General features: G+C 46.2%; 1 protein-coding gene and 1 long non-coding RNA gene across 3 annotated transcripts in view; one reads left to right on the top strand and one right to left on the bottom strand.

Moving 5' to 3' along the window:
• The window catches only part of NOL10 (nucleolar protein 10), an 89977-nt gene that overhangs the window by 8045 nt on the left and 60741 nt on the right, over nt 1-21191 (bottom strand). Inside the window, exons 14-19 of the mRNA XM_003984501.6 lie at nt 18887-19013; nt 16375-16454; nt 16096-16194; nt 14166-14255; nt 5624-5797; nt 5123-5370 (exon numbers count right to left, since the gene is read on the bottom strand). Coding sequence (XP_003984550.2) covers nt 5123-5370; nt 5624-5797; nt 14166-14255; nt 16096-16194; nt 16375-16454; nt 18887-19013 — 818 coding nt within the window. The remainder of the gene's footprint in view (nt 1-5122; nt 5371-5623; nt 5798-14165; nt 14256-16095; nt 16195-16374; nt 16455-18886; nt 19014-21191) is intronic.
• LOC123384624 lies at nt 2859-20835 on the top strand. Of its 2 annotated transcripts, XR_006596009.1 has the most exons (5): nt 2870-3269; nt 3827-4065; nt 4726-7869; nt 18009-19033; nt 20406-20835. It is a non-coding gene; the product is annotated as an uncharacterized LOC123384624 (long non-coding RNA). The 2 variants fall into 2 exon arrangements; XR_006596010.1 differs by lacking the exon at nt 4726-7869 and having other exon boundaries at nt 2859-3269.

Genomic DNA, 21191 nt, shown 5'->3' with positions numbered 1-21191 from the left:
GAAATGTCTTTGAAACCTTTGAATTTCCAAGGCAGACCACAGGCCGGGTGCTTCAAAGAACACTTTCCTACTGAAGGGCCGCCTGGCAGGGACTATGTATTCCCCCGAGGGGAGGGGGTGAGGAAGCTGTGCTCTAGGAGCTCCCCCCTGCAGGCTCCCCGTACCCCCTTCCAGCGCCTCCCAGCACCCCCCCTCCAGAGCCTCCCCGAGACCGAGACCCTACCGCCCTGATCACCAAAGTGTGGTGCGCCCAGACCCCGGCCCGGGGCCAGCAGCACGGACGCCCCCACTTTCTAGCTACAAACCTGACTGTTGCCACCCATCCCGCCAGCCTCCCCTCGGGTCTTTGAGGAGGGACCCCCTGTCCTTTCTGAGGCTGTCTCCTTAAGCCGTGCCCTGGCTGCTTCCTCCTGACTGCTCACTGAATTCACTCTGTCAATTTACTTATGTCTCTTGGGTCACTGTGTGCTTGCCGGTCAATCCTCCCCCCCCCCCCCACTAACACATTCTGTCCCTCGAGCCTAAAAAAACCTTTCCCATCGAGTTATTGGCTTTGACTCCTTCCTTTTTCTGCCAAACTTCTTGGAAGAATCATCCATATGCACTGTTCACAATATTTATTATCTCCATTCATTCATCAATCAATCGCAATCAGACATCTGGGCCGATGCCTCAGAAACGAGTCCCAGCAAGACATCTTCCTAACGGCCTTTTAAACCTCCGGCTCGCGGGCCTCCTGCCCCATCTGACACTCGCACCACACCCTCCCCTCTCGGCTCTCTCCGGTTTTCCTCCTCCACTTCTGAAAACTACCCAGTAATTTTTACTACCTACCTTCCCCTTAGCCTGTCCTCCGAATTGGAACTCTTCGCCCTCGGCTATTGGTGTGTGCGGTGCCATCTCTAAATTTACACGCGGCATTTTGCTTCCAGTTGCATTTTTCTAAAGAGAGGCGGATGGTTTTTATCGTGGACTCAAGAGAAAAACCTCTGTTGCTCCCAAGGGGCTCCATTCGTCACCCTCGCCGCACTCTACACATTGGTCTTCCTCATACCGCGACCGCGGTCTCGATCACACGGGAAAAGCTGGGATCTCAGCCCTGTGTCTCGCCCCCCCCCCCATTTCCCTCTGTCTACTGAACATTACCCAGAGGACACCTGGGCACCGCACACTTGACGTGCGGATACCCAGCTCAGTACTTTCAGCCTGAAACCCGGTTTTCGTTCCGTATTCTGTATCTCAGTGGTAACACTGCCACACGGTTCAACATCCCCCGACTACTCCTTTCTCCTTTGCCATTAAATCAGTAACGGAACAACACCGTGGCATACGCCCATTTTCCTGTCTCATTCTTAGACAGTCTGTGAGTGACGCGGCTCGAAGTCGGCCCGGTTCTCGCGGCCCCCAGTTCAGGCTTCATCACTTGTGACTGGGATACTGTATAGTCTGTTAGCTGATCTTGGGGGCCCACTTACCCCCTGCCTTTTCTCCCTAAAACTGAGATATTTCATTAATAGTTTCTGAGAAAGAGGGACTTTGTATTTTTATTTTCTACAACAAACACGAACTGCTTTTACCGTATAGAAGCATGCACACCATGGGGTGGAGGGGCTGGAAACAGATTTGATGGTGTTAATCTTAGCGTCACGACGTTCCCGGGCTCCTGTGCTTGGGCCGGCGGGGGGGGGGGGGGGCTGTCTGCTGCCCCCCCCCCCCGGTCACCCTCCCACACCATCACTCTTCTCTCCGTTTCCACACAGCATTCTTGTGCCGGCACGCCACTCCTCCTGGACCAGCATCCTTCCCACCCTGCTTTGGGGGCTCATCTTTTTGCCTTTCAGAAGAGCAGTTTCGCTATGACCTCTTGTTAAGACTTCCTAAGTCTCCAAAAGTTCAATCCCTTTCGGTCTTCCGTGCTTTCCGCACGCCTCTTCACGGCTCACGGAGGACCAGCTAGAATGTGAAGGCTCCAGGACGCGAGCTGTGCCTTGTGTTTCCATCCCCCGGCTCTGGACTGCACTTTGCTCACACTAGGCAGGCGCTCAACGAACATCCGCCTGAAGAATGGGCGAGGAGAGAGGCTGATGGACGGATGAATAAACACAACGCACAGCACACCACAAGGCACATAGATGTGTGCCGACAGACATATGTATCTATCTGACACCGTGTCACTACGCCAAGCGAAGAGAGGGACTCACTCAAGTACCGAGTTAGGACTCATCGTTCACTTTTCCCTTCACAGAAGCAGTTTTAAAGCCGGGCGGGTCCGAGTGAACACTGAAAACACAACATACTCAGTTTTGATGCTGTGTTTTATTGATTGCCTTGTGGTAACTGAGAGAATAAACGGAAGGCGTTCGCTTTGGTGTTCTCAAGGACAACGGTTCGATGCTTCATTAAATAATATTAAAATATTGCAAGTTCGGGATCTGCCAAAATGATCCAGTCAAGACTAGAACTCAATAAGCAGTTTGTGCCAAAACGCCCAGCCAACTGCAGGCTGTTCAAACCAAACGGTTATTACTTTCGGCTACGGGACTCCCCTTTTAAGCTCATGGAGTCCTATCACTTACATAGTTCTCTACTCAAAAAAAAAAAAAAAAGAAAGAAAGAAAAAAAGAAATGTTTACTTGCAATGTATTAACCTGGCTATTACTTATCCACTAAATACTCCATCTCGTTTGTTTCTCACATTAATGTCCTGCTACAACCCACAGGCAGAGCAAAAACGTCAAGAAGGTTTACTCATGCCTCCGGCCCCAAATCACCACGTTGCCAGGCTTACGCTAGAGACCGCCGCTCCCAGGTCTCCCTGGCCGGTGGACTGGAGTAAATGATTCTTTCTCAGCAGCCCTGGCGAGGGTAACTCCCCGAGATGCCCGACACGTGGCCAAGGCACAGAAGGTCCCCTTCCACCAAGGTTCATCAAGTGCTTACTTGGGTCTAGTACTGACTCAGAAGCCAGCAATAGAGTAAACAAAGCGAGACCAAAGCAGCAGATAGTCTAACAAAGAAACTCCCTCCCCGGAGTCGGAACACTACGAACGGCTAGCCTTCCTCCCGCTGCTGAGGCAGACCCCAGGTTAGATGCCCGAGAGTAACAGGGACGCGGGGCCAGGCTGCACGCACCGCCGGCAGGGACGTGAAATGCAGCGGCTTCCTTGGAGAAACCTCGTGGCAGCTTCTCGGAAGGTTAAGCATCGCATTACCACGTGACCCTGAGGAATACAGCCGGGAGAAATGAAAACACGTCCGTGTCGAACCTGGTACGCAGATGTTCGCGACGGCATCATTCCCAACAACCGAAAGGCGGAGCGACCCAAACGTCCGCCACCGGGTGAACGGGTGAACGGCTACGCGGGCCGGTCTAGGCACATGCCGGAATATTATTTGGCGAGAAAACGAAGGAGGTACTTGCAGATGCTACGGCACGGATGAACCCTGGAGACGTTGCGCTAAGTAAAAGAAGCCAGACAAAATGCCACGTCTCGCGTGGTCCCCGTTATCAGAAATGGCAGAGCAGAAAGCAGACAGCGGTCGCCCGGGGACGGGGTGGGCTGCGGGCAGGTGGCGGCGACTGCCACTGGGGGGTGGGGGTCTCCTCTGGGAGATGAAAACGTTCTCAAATGAATTGTGAGGATAGCTGCACAGCTCAGTGATTATACTAGACACGGGTGAGCTGCACGCTTTAGGTAGGTCAACTGGATGTTATGTAAATTGTATCTCAAGGAAGTTGTTGCCAAAAAAAAAAAAAAAAAAAAGGCCAGTAAAGATATCTTCAAATGATATCAACCCTATTACTAGATTCTTTGTTCACCAACAGATCTTTTGTTTGTCGGAAGCGGAATTTTGAGATGCTCCTGGATTCTACGTTACAGAAGTCCCTTCACATCCGGTGTCTCAGATGCTCGCTAGAAGTTGGTGAGATAAACAGGACTAGCCAGATCTCCGTTCCAGAAACAATTCAGCCTGTCCAATGATGTCCTCTCCACCCTTTCCCTACTTCCTGCCTCTGAGAAACCACATTTTCCAAACAGGAAGCCAGGAGCTGGAGAAGTACAGGTACGGAAGTGGTACTAAGCCGGGCCTCACACCTCGCCATGTGGCTCCCCCGCCCCGGCCCCCTGGCGGACTCCCCACACCTTTGGGGTCTTCTTTCGAGATCACCTATCACGACCATCTATCACACTCTCAACTTACACATTAATACTCAGCCCAAGAATCCTCAGAGCAGAGACTTACACAACTTACAGCTCGTACACAATCTAGAACTGAGGACCTAGCTTGTTCCTTACTTAGACACAACAGAAGCTGTCCTATAATACGTACAACAGAATTCTGTTGTCATGTCCTACAACAGAAACTGTCCAAATAGTACCTTTTTTTTTTTTCCCATGTTGACTTTTTTATTGTTGTAAACTATATTCACGTTGCTGTGCAGCCATCACCACTATCCATTTCCAGAACTTCCTCACCACTCCCTACTCATAAAGTGATTTCTCCCCATTCCCCCTCCCCCCGGCCCCTGGTAACCACCATGCTACTCTCTGTCTTTGTGTATTTGACTATTCTAGAATACCACTTTTGCTCGTCTCTCAGTTCTCTCGCAAAAGGCTTAAAATTTCTGCCAAATTGTCCAAGTGACTTTTTCAGTAATCAGGTAAGCTGAGAGAGGGATAAATATAACTGCACTTCTAATTAAAAAAATAACTTTTTTTTAAGAGGGAAAGAATGTGTTACCTGTTAATTACCACTGTACAGAAGACTACTGGACTGTGGGTCAGAGAATAAAACGGATATTTGCAGGCTGGGGAAACGGGGAAAAACAGGGCCAACAAAAGCAACGTGACTTTTATGGTGGACAAGTGTTCTCACTATACCGGCCACTACCCAGAGGGTTAGACCCTGGGTCTTACTGTACGTAAACACCACCCCAAAACGCTGTTAAAAGTCATCTCAATAAAGACAGTGTTATTTCCCCTCAAGCCTTATGGCGCTTCCCCGACACTAACTCCAAAGATGAAAATGCCACCCTTGGGGCGACACGGCGGAGAGGAAAAGCAAGGCCCCGGCCACACGGCCAACTCGGGGAGGCACCACCGAGAGCAGCGTTACTTACTTCATCAGCTTCTGCTTTGTGGCAGAATCTCTGAAGCTCCTGAATTCCTCGCCTGCTTTGATCTCGTAAAACTGGGGCTTGAGGACCGTCTGCCGGTCCTCCCTGAGCTGCTCCTGCCGCTTCACCTTCTCCTCCTGGTGCAGAAGTCTGCGCTGCTTCCTGACCTCTTCGACCCAGTCTTTTTCATCATCCGAACTCTCAGAACTTTCTGCATCACTCGGTTTTCCTTCCGGTTCTTCCTCCTCTTCCTGAAAATAAAAATAGTAAGCGGCAGCTCCTTTCCCCCCGCCAAACCCCGACCTGTTATTTTCTGGCGACCAGCAGTCGCCCACTGGGATACGTGACATCGCGCGCACTGGAGAAAAGGCCTCTTGTCGAAGATCGACTTCTAAGCTGAAGGTCAAGCAAATTACATCGCAAGGGTCTGAAAGGCTCTTCTACCTCGCACAGAAAACTCTATTAACGAAACACGAGTAAACACAAGGACAAGGAGCACGTTACTTTTTCGTGAAGTTCTTGTTGCTCCAAGAGTCTTAGTTTCTTCTTCCTTTTTTCACTAATTTTTGAGACAAGTGGATTCAAAAGCCTAAATTCTTCACTCTCTTCGTCCACCTGGAAGTCAGGGTTCTCAAACATAACTTTAAATCGATCGTCAGTGAGAATATTAGGAAGGCTCTATGAGAAAAAGAATGCAGGAATGTAAAGTTAGTATGAATAAAATCTGACCAGAAAGATGGCCTAAAGATATCTGTCAATTACAAGTTAATAAGCTGCATAAGGCATTACTTTAATTATTAGGGAACTTCTTTAGAACTCGTTTCCAGAACTTTCTAACTGCCCTTGGGTTTTCTCTCCTACTCACAAACAAATTCTATGAATCCATTTCAGACGGTATGTATTACTTGGCCATTCAACATAATGAGCTAAGAATAAACCTCTTTGGCTTAACTTTATGCTTAATATACTGAACAGAATTTTCCTCAATGAACATTTTTTTCATGAACAACACTCTTCAAGGAAATACATGTTTTGAAACACAGCTTTTTAGGCAGAGCTACTATACTGAAATAAAATTAGTGACTCTTCCAACTTCATTGAAAACTGCGAAGGGAATAATACTAATAATACTAAAAAGAATTAACATGGTGGGAGCTGCTGGTCGAAGCTTCCTGACTCTGAGCGATTTGGAAACGTAAGGGAAGCTTCCACCTCTTAGAGGATGGCCTCCTCATATTTTCCGTAGGCCACTGAATTGTTCACAACGGACGCAGAGTAAACCTGACATGATAAAACTGCTATTGAGACTCATATGAATAGCTCAGGGTTCTGAACAGAAACTTTTCTAGAACGTATTATAAACGTATCTGTTCATGCAAACAGAAGACAATCCTCTACACTCAGGGCTCTCCTAGAGTTTTTTTATCTGCTATAGGTTTGGAAACCAGATAAATCAACCTACTGAATACAGTCTGTAAAGTAAATAGCCTGAACGTGGGCTGAATAGGCTAACCCGTTCATGGCGGGTGGAAACAGCTGGGTTCTGAGCGTGGTACGTAGAATACAGCTACACAAAAATCTGCCAAATCGTGAGATGTTGACGGACTTTGGCTGTTTGTTCCTGGTAGGCACCTAAAATCTGATAAACGCTTAACCTAAATTTCTGTGACACTGAATACGTATTTAACATATACCGAACAAATCTTCCCTGATTAAATATCATTTCCAAGACAGATTTAGGTTCAAGGAAGACACAAAGATAGGTAAGATCCAGTTCCTGATCCCAAGGTAATCTAAGGAGAAACAGAAACACAGTAACAGAAACAAAAGCCCGGACGCCGCAAGGCTCCTTGCGAAGGATGCTAGGCAGAGTTGCAAGTGCTCTGAAAGCGAGAGGTAAAGGGTAACTCCCAACAGGAGGCACATGAGAAGGGTTCATCGGGGATGCGGCAGACGGAAAGCCGAAAGCATTTCCAGCCCACTGAGGAGTGGTGAACAGTCTGATGACACAAGAATAATGACAAGATTTGGAAAAGCATGTTTTGATCAGGCCAGACTGTAACGGAAATCAACACTGTAAGACCGTGCCCTTTATTCTATAGGTGAGGGGACTGCTCGGGAGGGGAGGAGGGGGAGGAGGAGAGAGGTGACAGAGGTGTGCTCCAGGACCCCTGGGTGACAAGGAGAATTCTGCACTGAGAGCCCTCGGCAGCGCGGTGCCTGATGGACTGCTGAGGGAGAAACCAGTCACGTTGTGACTACCAGACCGCTTTAGGAAACCGAGAGAAGAGACGGGGCCTATCTTAGAGCAGTGGGATCTAAGGGCGGGAACAAGTACGGATGGAGGAAAGGGTGACTAGGAGACACAGTTCCACATCAGAATGGACAGATGCAGCTACAGAGGAGCCGGGAGGGGGGAGAGGGAAAAGCAGGGTGTGAAGTCTAGCTTAAGTGACTGGAAAGTCAGGGCTACCAGGGGTGGGGACCCATCACTGAAGATCATCAGAAAAAGGTGTAGGGTGGAGTGAAGGACGAGAAATTATGTTCCAGAAACCAAGATGTCCTCCAGTAGGTGCATGGATGAACCATGGAGCATTCAGACAACTGAACGGCATTCTGTGCTGAAAAGACATGAACGACCAAGTCATGAGAAGACATGGAGAAATCTTACGTGCATTTTACTAAGTGAAAGAAGCCACTCTGAAAAGACTTCATATGTCTGATCCCAACTATATGGCATTCCCGAAAAGGTAAAACAATGCAGGCAGTGAAAAGGTCTGTGGTTGCCAGGGGTTGGGGCGGGGGGAACAGAGGGACGAATGGGATTTTTAGGGCAGTGAAAATACTCTGTGTGATATTCTAATGGTAGAAACAGGTCATTATACATTCGTCCAGACCTACAGAATGGACAACACCAAGAATGAAGCCCAATGTCAACTGTGGACTTTGGGTGATTCTGATGTGTGTCAGCACAGGTGTATCCATTGTAACAGATGTCCTCTCTGGTGGGGGATGTGGAGTGGGGGATGGGCAGTGCATGTGTGGGAGCAGGGGAGCATATGGGAAATATCTGTGACTTCCCCTAAATTTTGCTGTAAACCTAAAACTGCTCTGAAAAAAAAAATTTAGTCTTTAAGGAGAATGTCATCTGGTTTCTGATGAACACCATTAGATGTCTGGGAACAACGCAGCAGTCTCAAGTGAGAGAAGGAGGCAAAATTGTACACATTTTTAGAGTTACCTGTAAATATAGGATAGGTGACATTGCCAAAGATCCAAGTATTTTCAAATGAATAGCGGTTAGCCTATTATGCATTTACACAATGAATGAATGAACCCTAAAAGAAATATTTTCCTTTTCATCCTACTGTATTTATTAAATAATCATATTTAGTACCAGAGAAACATGTTAAAAAAGAATATACTGTGGGGTGCCCGGGTGGCTCAGTCGGTCGAGCGTCCAACTTTGGCTCAGTTCACCATCTCACGGTCCGTGAGTTCGAGTCCCACGTCGGGCTCTGTGCTGACAGCTCAGAGCCTGAAGCCCACTTCGGATTCTGTGTCTCCCCCTCTCTCTCCCCCTCCCCCACTCACACTCTGTCTCTCTCTCAAAAATAAAGTTTAAAAAAGCTTAAAAAAAAGAATACGCTGCTAGCATTAACTTTTTTTTCTTAATCTTCAAAAATAAATTGTACTGCCTAAAGACAAGTTATGTTTTGGATGAACAATTATGAACTACTAACTCTTCGGACCTAGTTATAAAAATATCTTCCTTGGAGATTTTTCCTAGTCTGTTTTCACAGCTGACTTAAAAAAAAAAAAAAAAGGAGTAGGATAAGATGAGTGATATTCCACAGTAGTTTGTAAGTGTCTGGGTAGCTATCTACCCTAGGAAGATACATGTACATATGCTCAACACCTGCCATTCAAAGGTGAAAACACCTGGAAGCATCATTATTCCTAGCCCTGCTTCCAAGATTTGAGTAGGATGTTTATTCTGAATATTCTGTCCCAACACAGTAACATACAAGGAATGCTTCATATCTAAAGCAAGTCAATTCCTTTCATGCTATGATATCTATGAAATTAATGCCGCGATGGCTATGACGCAGACTTCTGGGTAAAGATGGTCTGAACACACGCATCTCCTTCTAATCTCTGCCAACTCCATGAAAACAACAGAAAATGGACTTTACATGAAGACACGACCCTTAAGGATGAGGAGGACAAAAAAGGAAACCGGGGCGGTGAGATTCTGGAAAGAAGAAAGGCAGGCCTCAAACCTGCCCTGTCCACGGAGAGGCTTCTTCCCTGGAGGGGAAGAGGCGTGTCCTCTGGGACAGCAGGACCCTGAGGGCCAGGGGAGCGTGTGGCACGAAGGGGCTGCACGCTAATGTCACCCTTCCCCCAAGCCGTGTGACTAGGGTTCTCAGAATGCTAGGAGCCGGGCGTCACCCTCCAGGCAGCAGAACCTGACCAGCCAAGAGAAAGGCCAAAAGACATTGCTGTTGGGAGCTTCCCCGAGGAAACAGCGTGGCCAGGTCACCACACAGTGCGTGGGGAGTCCTGCCTCCCCACCTCAGAGTTGCCATTCAGCTTTTTAGACCTTTCACTCTTAAATATAAACAAATGACCTGAGGTCACAGGAGGAAAAACTACTTAAAAAAATTTTTTCCCCCCAAAATTCCCCCAGCACCGAAGAGCCTGTTTCTGGATTCAAAGGGCCCACACAGTGGCCGGCACTGAGGGCTGGGTTAACAGAGGGAAGGCAGTCCCCGGTGCAGGCTCAGCCCCCCGTGGGCACTTTCTCCACTCTTCCTCTTCCTTGCCCGACTCCCTCATTTTGGAGGAGAGAATCCTAAGGAATTTCCCGAGGAAAATAAGCACATAAATGTGATGTGTGGTTGTTGCTGACAGCATGCGTGTCTGAACAATCTCTTCACTCTACACCCTTACACTGACTGCCTGCTTGTCTGGGTTGGAGAGAATATTCCTTCAGAAAGCTAAAGGTTAAAGGTCCTGTATGCAACACGGGGAGAAAGTGGAGCGAATCCCCAGGATGCCGGCAGCGCACCAGCATTCGGAGGTGACCAGTCCAGAACGGAGCAGGGCCGACACACGTAGAAGACGCTCCGTCAGGAAAAGAAAAATTAATGTAAAAACTGGTACTCATATAAATATCCTGCGAGGAGATGTAGAGAGCCAGCAAACTGGTTAACTAGTTTACCACTAGTTAAGTAGGGCTAACTAGTGATCACCACACAGAAAACAAAAAGTCAACACTCAGTCCAGGGAAGACGGAGGCTGGATGGGAAATGTAACCATGAATTGCCTCCAGACTCGGCCCTGGGCGGAAAGAGCACCTGCACGGTCCTGACCCAAGTGCCGGGTGCTGAGCGTCCCAAGTTGCAGTAGAACTTATCGGGGGGGAAGGTCATCGAAACAGGTAAGATGACTGGCCTGGCATTTAAAAGTCAGGGGGGAGCAGCATGGGCAGTATTAGGACCCAAGGGAGCCTAACACCAAAATAATTAGCTGAAAAGGCAAAAGTATCTCAGGACAGGAGAAAATGAGGGAGGAGGTGGAGGAGGAAAAGGACAGAGGGAGAGCCACCGTTCCTAACAAAGCCTGGAGAAATATTTAGTTCCTAAAACTACATGTGTAAAACTGTAATAAAAACCAAGAGCAATTTTTCACTGGTACTATAAAAACTTTACAAATAGTATTTGGGATGTTAAAGCCGATCTGATCCAGCCCGGTGTCTACACACGCACGGCTGCCTCTGTTCCCTACAGAGGTGAATTACGACTTTAAGACCTGCTCTTAATGGTATGGAATAACCCCCGGGCTAAGACACCGCCCCGCGGCTCCGGGCCAGAGCACGCCTGGCCTGGAGATGTGCTGCAGGACAACCCGGGACGAAACCGCCGCGGAATCCAGCAGAAGGACGTCCACACAAGACTCTACGGCAACAGCGAGAAACTGGGAGAAGAGGCCAACAGCCAGGGAATGGCACTTGTAAGGAAAATGGCTCAAACCCTTTCCGATCAAATGGTTACTCACCGGTGCCACACCTCTCCAAGCTGCCTGTGCACACGGGAAGTCAATTCACACTTGTTGAGAGAACAGATGGATTGACTCTCACTTAACTGCAATCAACGCCCCCAAGTGCCTTCGTTTGCCTTAAGATGGCGATGATGCTTCTTGACACTAACCACTCGGTGGGAGGGCCCCTTCCCACCGCAGGTCCATCATCAACTGAACAGTGCACACCTTCTTAGGCTTTAGTTATGTCATGAGGGGCGGCAATATCTGGAAACATATTTCACTGTCCGCCTCCAAGAAATTCCAGTTGGGGCCAAGGCAGAACGAAACCATACTGACTTTCCAATCAGGAGCCAGCAGAGCTGTGCGAGCTCCTGAGGGTTTGGAGAACTGCTGACAGACATAACAGACCTTTAAGTCTTCTGCCCATTATGAAGGGTTCTTTCCTCGGCTCATGAAGGCTTTTTCAGGTCTTCATTTTAATTGGATGACAATGTAAACAATAGATCGTATAAGCTTTGTCTAAGAACAGTCTCAGATTTCTCGAAAACTGTACTCAAGAGTTTCTGGCAGGAAACTGAGCCCTGATAACAGGCCCCAACTTGGGTCAGGAAGCAAATTAGGGGCAAATTAGGGGCACGTTTTACAAATGCCACTTTCTAGCAGAATTCCATCAGGTGGCACAGCTTTTACAAGGACAGCACTTCCAGCAGCTAGAGACACAATGCTGCCTGAGGAGAGAGGATAAGAATTTTGAAGGCTGTTCCTCTTTGCACCGCCACAGAAGCAGCACACAGCCTGTCCACACACAGGATGACCCTCTTTCTGTTTTCACAACAAATTTCAAATGCACAAATGATCACGGTTTTTCCCGTTGGCTCTTATGATCATTTTGCATGCTTTCGTTCACAGAGTCATTTTTACCATCCTGCCCCCCTGCAGAGTGAGGACTATCACTATGTGTCATAAACCTTCTCTGGCTGCCCCCAAACTCAGTGAAAGAAAGGGGGTGGCGGGGCAAGGACAGGGTCCTTTTCCCACATTTTCATAATCACGAGGGCCTTTTTAAAAGGCTTCTGAACTGAGCATACCACACTGCACAGGTATCAAAACTGCAATTTGGTCTTACTCTCTGTAATATTTACGTATGTATCACATGGATAAAGACCCATAAGCATAAAACATTGACAGGAAGCATGTATCTGCATCCTCCATTAGCCCCACTCTCTTCCTCCTGAAGCTTTAGGGCCTGTAACCCAAAGATCACTTCCATTTAGCTTACAAAATGACATTAGACGTTATGAAGCTGAGAAGTTAGCTCCCTAGCTCAGGCTGGGCTAACAGGAAAACCCAGGAGAGTGCCCTGAGGAGAGTCAGCGGTGCAGGGAGCACTCACGTCGCTAGTACTTTAAGATACACGTACACACTTAACGCCCTGACGCTAGTTAGGAGGGTGCGTAGATACAGCACGTGCATATAAATGTATGTCGTAAGTTTAAATAATTGTTCCAATGTTGGCATATTTTTCACATACTGAAAATGGAAGCATAAACATCATCTACGTATTTACTTAAGGTGGGCTTCTGAAAATCAAGATTTAAATAATATAATAAAAAAATGTAGCGGGGTGCCTGGGTGGCTCAGTCGGCTGAGTGTCCGGCTTCGGCTCAGGTCATGATCTCACGGTTTGTGAGTTCGAGCCCCATGTTGGGCTCTGTGCTGACAGTGTGGAGCCTGCCTGGGATTCCCTCCCTCTCTCTCTGCCCCTCCCCCACTCGTGCTCGCTCGCTCTCTCTCAAAATAAATGAATAAACTTAAAAAAATTTTTTTTCAATGTAATAGGCCAGGATGAAGGTGCGCAAGGATGAGGAGGCAGAGGGTAAGCAGTGAGTGTGACTCCATTTAGAAATCACAGCACTCCAAGAAGGCCCCCCTCTTGTCCCATCGTTGCACGTTATAGAAGAAAAAACTATGCCCCAGTGAAGCCCAGGGTCACCCAGAATGACCCAACCAGCGAGCAAGAAACTAGTGAGCGACGTGACCCTTCGTCTGTGGTCCACTGGCAATTCCTGGAACAGACTGGAACAAAAATAAACACACAAGGAGCTGGCTCATCTCCTGTTCACTCACCTCTTTAAAAACTACCCAGAGAAGAGAGAAAGAATGAACGAGCAAACAAGAACCGCTCGAGAGCATAACACAACCGGTCCAAAGTCCCAAGGTTAGGCCCTTTGCTCAGAGTCGGGCCCCGCAGGCTCCTGAGAGATGTGACCTTTACAACTCATTCTAGTAAGGAGCCAAGGCTGAGTTATCTGCCTGCCTGCTCGAAGCAGGTGATGAGGAAGTCTTCAGGTATCTGGGAAGATTAGAAAAATCTCCCCCTGTCCTGATAATGTCAGCTACATGAAGCGTTTGTTTCAGGGCTAATCTTCATCCATTTTCACACTAGTAACGGAAGTTGAGCTGCAGTTACACAGAAGTGTGCATACCTCCTGACAATGCCAAGTCTAAACAAAAATTCGCTACTTCTGGAATTATATAAAGACCTAGTCAGAACAAAGAAAAACAATAAACAATTTAGGTATTTAACAGCAAAAGGATTAAGTAAACGATACACCCTTAGGAGAGTATATGCAGCTCTCCAAAGAATTTACAAAGAATTTTTAATAAAATGGGAAACCACTTGTGTTATTTTACACAACCAGGATAAATATGTATACAATATTATCTCGCCATCATAGCTTAGAATTTTAAGAGAAATAAAACAGGAAGGAAATTCAGTAACATCTTAACAATGCCTTCTTTGGGTAGAACGAAAGAACTACTTTTCGTTCTTTTCTATTTTCCAAACTTCTCATATTGAGTGTATACTATCCTATAAGCAGGGGGGAGATGAAGCTACGTGTGTTTTTCAAGAATAAAGGGAAAAGATAATTTTAAGCTACCACTAGGAAAATACAGAAACAATTTATCAATTCTCCACTGCCTTATAAAATCTTACCTTAACTTTCTTTTTCCAGGTAGATTTTTGCTTTTCCTCCTCTTCCTCAATTAATTTAAGTGCCAGCTCTTTGTTAACTTTCGGCAATTTCTAACAGCAGGAAAAAAAAAAAGGTGTATGAAATGTCTACAGTTTAGCTTTAAAAGTTAACAGTTCTGTAAGAAGTACAATCTCACCAACAGGTGATGTCTAATTCTCATTTTTAAACTTTCGTCGTCCCCAGAGTAGGGAAGAATGCGGACACAGGGGACGCCATCAGGCATGCACAAAGGGACAGAGCCCTCAGCGCTGGGAGCACTTGAGCTCATGCGGCCCCCTCCTGTGCATGGAGAAGCCAGCTGGGAGAAGCAGTGTCGGGGGGTCAGCGCACCGGGGGAGGCCCTCCCTGTGAAAGGGAGGCCAGCAGGCCTGCCGCTGCGGCCCCTGGCTGGGGTTCAGGGAACCCCTAAAACGCTAATAATGCCAAATGCACTATCTCCTGCTCCTGCAGTGGCAGATTTCTAAGGGGAGTTCTAGGTGTGAGTCTGACAGCTCTCAGGACAAAGCTGCGAGCTCTTTATTGTTCCCCACTTAGTGCTTATGTCCCCTGTAAAATACAACTTGGACAAGTAATGCAAAGAAGGGGACAAGAGTGCTCCATGTCCCAGCCTCCCCCTTGCCCCCAACACACATCTGACACTCCTAAAAAACAAGTAATCTGGAAAAAGGAAATACCAGCGACTAGCCTTTAGTACTGAGTGTGTGTACATATGTGTGTTTATGCACACGTATGTGTATGTGCGTATGCACGTGTCTTTGGTACTGTGTACACGTGTGTGTTTGTGCACACGTATGTGTATGTACGTATGCATACGTCTTTGGTACTGTGTGCACGTTTGTGCACACGTATGTAAACGTACACGTGCATGTGTCTTTAGTACTCAGTGTGTGTACATACGTGTTTTGCACATGCATGTATATGTACGTATGTACATCTTTAGTACTGTGTGCAAATATGTGTGTTTATGCACCCGTATGTGTATGTATGTATGCATGTGTCTTTAGTACTGGGTGTGTGTACATACGTGTTTATGCAAATGTACGTATTTGTACACACACATGCGTCTGTGTGTTCATTTATCACCAATGTTCAGCTACAAACGAGCGGGGCAACAGAGAGAATGGGAAGCAGAGGGCCTCAGCGTCCCTGCCTGCTGGCTGCTGGGCCAACATCGAAAGTTAAAAGTTCTTCCCCCTGGCAGCAAACAGACGGTCAGCACAGCCTGGGGTTCCAGTTTGTGGTTTTCTGACCACCCCCCAGGACGCCAGCCCCGGCCGCAGCCCTCCTGGGAAGCCCGGGTCCCAGCGGTAGCCTCAGCAGCCCAGCTCCTCAGGGCCCGCCTCCTTCCTGGTGCTCCCCGCCCCCCACCCAGCCGTGCTACCTGCTTCCTGCAGCCACTGCTTCTCTTATCAATATCCTTATTCCGTATCAGTATCAAGATGCCTCAGTTCTCTAACACCTGGCTGACAATTCTTTACGCTGAATTCTATTAATGTAACTAGGTGGCCTGATGTGACATAGTCTGATGGCCCTGATCCAAGCAGACAGCCTAGGGTACTGCCAAATGTCAGAAATGGGAATGATCGAAGCCTCAACACCCTAAACACTGAAAACTCATCCGAAAACTCCATCGCGTTTTCTTAGAAGGGCCGCCACTATCGGTCCCTCCGGCATCCTTTCCCACAACGTCATGACCACAGAATCCATTACGATCTACCTGTAAAGAGTGCCCACCCTCATGACCAGTAAGATACACCAAAACTATTAGAAACAGATGTAAACTAAAAATGGGAAGACAAAGAAACGGATGGCAGGTTGTTTTGGAATAACACACAAAATGAAAATTAAGTACTTTCCCCTGGTAAACTCAACAGTGAGCACAATATCTACCTTTAACTGGACTCTCTGTGCACGTGTTTCTTCTATCTTCTGTCGGATCTTATCCTTCCTGTATTCTTCATAAGCAAATGGATTTACCATCAATTTCACCTTTTCAAAGTGGAAAAAAAAGTTCACAAATAAAAGTCATATTTAAGAGCATGTTTCATATACACCATGACTATTATGCTGACAGATTGTCTTACAAATCGAGTATGTTTTGCAAAATGCAAGTAAATAGAAAAGAAATGGCTCATTAATCACATAAAATCAGGGCAGTTTTCTATTTACCTTGTGATAGAGTCTTATATCCATGAAAAATCCATGCATATATGCCCGGAGAAATGGTGACCCAATTAGATGTGTGAGCCCTGGAAAGAGTTAATCACAAGAGGGCAGGTCGTTATGAAATCTTTTTTTTTTTTTTCCATTTTTTTTATGTTTACTCTTTTTTTTTTTTTTTTTGAGAGAGAGATACAGAGTGAGAGCAGAGGAGGGGCAGAGAGAGAGACAGAAAGAGAGAGAGACAGAATCTGAAGCAGGCTTCAGGCTCTGAGCTGTCAGCACAGAGCCCGATGTGGGGCTCGAACTCATGAACCGTAAGAATATGACCTGAGCCAAAGTCTGACGCTTCACGGACTCGAGCCACCCAGGTGCCCCAGGTCCTTATGAAATCTTGATGAAAAATCAACAGGTTTTCTTGGATTATAGTAAAATTTCACTTCTGATTGATTATCAGAAGATTTTACTCTGGAGACCAGAACCACTAATTTTCATAAACTATGGAGAAAATCTAGTCCATTCTAAGCAGTGTCACTCTTACTTATTTTAAATGTCATATTAAACATAAAGGTGACAAAAAGTCTTTATGAACTATGAAAGACTGCTAAAGAAAGATCCTTAATACTAATGGTTCTCAGATTTTTGGATTCCATGGATCAGTTTAATTTAAAAAATACTCCTGGCATCAACAGTAACTTGCCAACTTTCATTGTGCCAGGTAGGAGCAGTGGTGGTGGGGTTGGGGGGCATTATCTTCCATAATTTCCGAACACAAACACGCTATCACAACGATAACGTAGCAAGGGCATGTTCTTTCCATTATTCTCATTTTATAGATGAGAAAACCAAGGCTTAACAGGGTGAAACAAGCTGGCCAAGTCCCTCGGATATGAAGCAGAAGAGGGGGATGTGTACCCGTCAGCCTTCCTCCGATGCCCACGGTGGTAGTCACCATGCGTTCTGTCCAGCATTGTGGCACAATATTCCATGAAACATGTTTTGGGAAATACCATGCTTTATAACTGCCTTCCTCACCCAAAGTAAACACAGTAAGAGAGACTAAACAAGCACCCAAGATGAACTAAACACAGTCTTTTTAAAACCCTGCAAAACAACAATGACTTTTCCCCTCCCATGTTAAGAATGGAGGTGAGTGTGAGACACAAGTATAAAAATTACCCTGAAAATGCTTAGGAAGGCCCAGAAGCAGGAAAATCTTATTTCACCATATTTCATTCAGGGATCATTTTTAAAAAGCTGACTACAAGTCTTTCCTCTTTAAACATTAACATTTAAAGAGTTACTTTGGTGGGAACTGGCAGAAAATGAGTTCTGCCTGGATTAACTGTGCTATGAAATACACCTTAAGGGACTCCTCGGTGGCTCAGTTGCTTAAGCGTCGGACTCTTGATCTTGGCTCAGGTCGTGATCCCAGGGTTGTGGGATCCAGTCCTGTATCAAGCTCTACACTGAGTTCGGAGCCTGCTTGAGATTCTCTCTCCCTCCCTCCCTCTGCCCTTCTGCTAGAGCTAATTAAAAAACAAATACAGCTTAAAAATAAGGTTTAATAACTTCTCTATTTATGCCACAACTCTATTTTCTCTTAACATTTAACTGCGGCTGTACACCCATCTGTTCCTCAGACACCTAAGTTGCCTGGATTCGTAAAGAATGGGTCCTCTGAGTCTGCCCGCGCTCCATGCAAATTTCTTACGCGGCCTCTCTCCAACGACACGACTCGATCAGCTCGATCTGCTCTCCTTACCCTACAGGGTAGGACCAGTCATCTGAGCAACACGCATTCCCCTGAGGGGCGGTATGGTTGAGGTGAAAAGCACGTGCTCCAGGTGTAAAGCCAAACCCTCACGTTCATGATCACTGGGGTCTTTGGCAAGTTCGTTTCACCTTCTTGGGCCTCAGTTTCCTTGTCTACAAAATGGTGTCATAACCGTAGCCACTCCACGGAGCGGCGAGGATTAAGAGCTGTATGTGAACGTGCAGAATATTACCCGGCACATGGTAAGCCCTACGAGTGCTGGCTACCACTGATAAAAGGCATTTCTTGTCTGTGACCCTCAAGCCTAAAGGAACTATTAAGGTTCTACGTATCTGAGGATTCAATCGGGTTTCTAAGTTTTGGATGAGGTCTTCTATAAGCTTAAAGGGAGCCAGAAATCATTTACGTGCAGTCTCCGCGATATTTTCAAAACCTTTTACTCAAAGCAGTACTAAAAAAAATACATCACTGCTTTCTTGACATTTTTCTATACATAGCTAGTGTGCTCAAGAAAGTTACTCCTCACTTAAGATACAAAAAAGGTTGGGGAGGTTGAATAATCTGAATCTGTCCTAAGCAGAGATTACCAACTTGACAATGTACATAGACTGTTATATCTGCTTTGGCAGAAAAAGAAGATGCGGAGAATCAGATAAAACGTGACTCTACTGCCCCCAATGTTCAAAACTCCCCCTCCCCAACAACTTTATAAATATTTTATCATAATTTTTTTTTTTTTTTTACCTAAATTTTCGAGGTCTTTCTTGGTGACAAATTTGTAATCATCGTAAACTGTGCTTTCTGGATTCTCTTCAAGTTCTTCGGTCAAGTTGTCCAGGAAGGAGCACCACCTGGGAGCAGGGCCCAAAACCTACCAGTGTGGATTAAAAGGTTAGCAAATGTACATTCTCGCCACATCAACTAACGGTGACTTACTTTACAACCAGATTTTCTTAAATTTAAAAATGCTTGTTTGTATCAGAAGTGCTGGGAACTAATTACAATATGCATAATCAACAAGTATATAATGGAAGGGAATAAAGTAGGAAAAATTTAGGCTTATGAGGGAAAAATTTCAGTCTGGGATGCAACGATATTAAAAAAAAATTTTTTTTAATGTTTATTTATTTTTGAGAGAGACAGAGACAGAGCTTGAGCAGGGGAGGGGCAGAGAGAGAGGGAGACACAGAATCCGAAGCAGGTTCCAGGCTCTGAGCTGTCAGCACAGAGCCTGACGCAGGGCTCGAACCCACGGACCGCGAGATCATGACCTGAGCTGAAGTTGGACGCCCAACTGACTGAGCCACCCAGGCGCCCCTGGGATGCAAAGATATTAATGAACGTTCTTACATTAGCACTATCAAAATACAAATAAATAATGCAGGTACTTAAAATAATATCCATCCACTTATCTTCTCTTTCATTCAAAAGAGTGCTAGAATCTACAAAAGCATATTTGGCATAAGAGATTTTTTTTTTTAATTTTTTTTTTTTCAACGTTTATTTATTTTTGGGACAGAGAGAGACAGAGCATGAACGGGGGAGGGGCAGAGAGAGAGAGGGAGACACAGAATCGGAGACAGGCTCCAGGCTCTGAGCCATCAGCCCAGAGCCTGACGCGGGGCTCGAACTCACGGACCGCGAGATCGTGACCTGGCTGAAGTCGGACGCTTAACTGACTGCGGCACCCAGGCGCCCCATAAGAGATTTTTTTTAAGTCCACCTCTCATGAAGACAAAGTCTAAAATGAGAATCACCTTTCTTTTTTTTAAAGCCTATTTATTTTGAGAGACAGCACAAGTGGAGGAGGGACAGAGAGAGAGAGAGAGAGAGAGAGGGACAGAGAATCCCAAGCAGACTCCACACTGTCAGCACAGAGCCTGACATGGGGCTCGAACCCAGGAACCGTGGGATCGTGACCTAGGCTGAAGTCAGACACTTAACCGACCGAGCCACCCAGGCATCCCGCAAATCACCTTCTTTTCAGGGGTTTTCAACAAATTACTTGATAATTATATTTGCTCTTGTGTGGTCCACTTCATTTAATTCATTAAAAATTAAAATTCTCTATATAGAATCCTTCAGACTTAACCTAAAATGGGTCACCAGGACCCACAAGTTAATCCCAATGATAGGCTGAGGAATAAAAGTTGAATACAATTTATAACCCACTAATACAATATGAATAGTTCACAATTCATAGTTGTAATCCAACTGCTTCCATAAAATGTGACTGCTTTTTACTTTTTTGCTGTTGATACAGATCTTTCCCAGCACGACGCCTCACCCACTGAGGTCAAGGCTTATCCCAAATGAAACAATGCTACGCAGCGGGAAGGCTATGCTATTGAAAGTGTCTGCTGAACTCCAGGCTTTCAGAAGAACAACCCTGGGCTGACAAAATGGAACTTCCCGTGACTACTTCCCTGTGTATTTTGATAGCTATCAACTCAACAGGAGAAAAACAAAAATCATAATGGAAATGATGAAACCTAGCTTAAACTTTCTGGAGAAGGGAAGGTGGAAGAGACTCGTAACAAGGAACAACAGTGCCTAATACCATCTTCACTCAAAAAAATAGTAAATCTGGGGCGCCTGGGTGGCGCAGTCGGTTAAGCGTCTGACTTCAGCCAGGTCACGATCTCGCGGTCCGTGAGTTCGAGCCCCGCGTCGGGCTCTGGGCTGATGGCTTGGAGCCTGGAGCCTGTTTCCGATTCTGTGTCTCCCTCTCTCTCTGCCCCTCCCCCGTTCATGCTCTGTCTCTCTCTGTCCCAAAAATAAATAAAAAACATTGAAAAAAAAATTAAAAAAAAAATAGTAAATGTTAGATATGGCCACACTGGCATAGTATCATCGTGCTCGATTAGAAAGGGTGATCCCCCCAAGCCCCAAAGGTTATGGCACTCATCAACATGAAAAATAATGTTTAAGGAGCATAAAAGGAGTCCTATCAACAAGTTTCACATTGGCATAATGTATGCAATTTTAAAAAAAATAAAGGTTTTGATGCTCTGAGTGGTTTGACTCTAACCATAAAAGATAAAACCTT

This window comes from Felis catus, chromosome A3 (assembly GCF_018350175.1).
Source record: "Felis catus isolate Fca126 chromosome A3, F.catus_Fca126_mat1.0, whole genome shotgun sequence".
NCBI classification, from domain to species: domain Eukaryota; kingdom Metazoa; phylum Chordata; class Mammalia; order Carnivora; family Felidae; genus Felis; species Felis catus.
The sequence above is the reverse complement of the archived record's forward strand: the minus strand, read 5'-3'. Positions and strand labels throughout refer to the sequence as shown.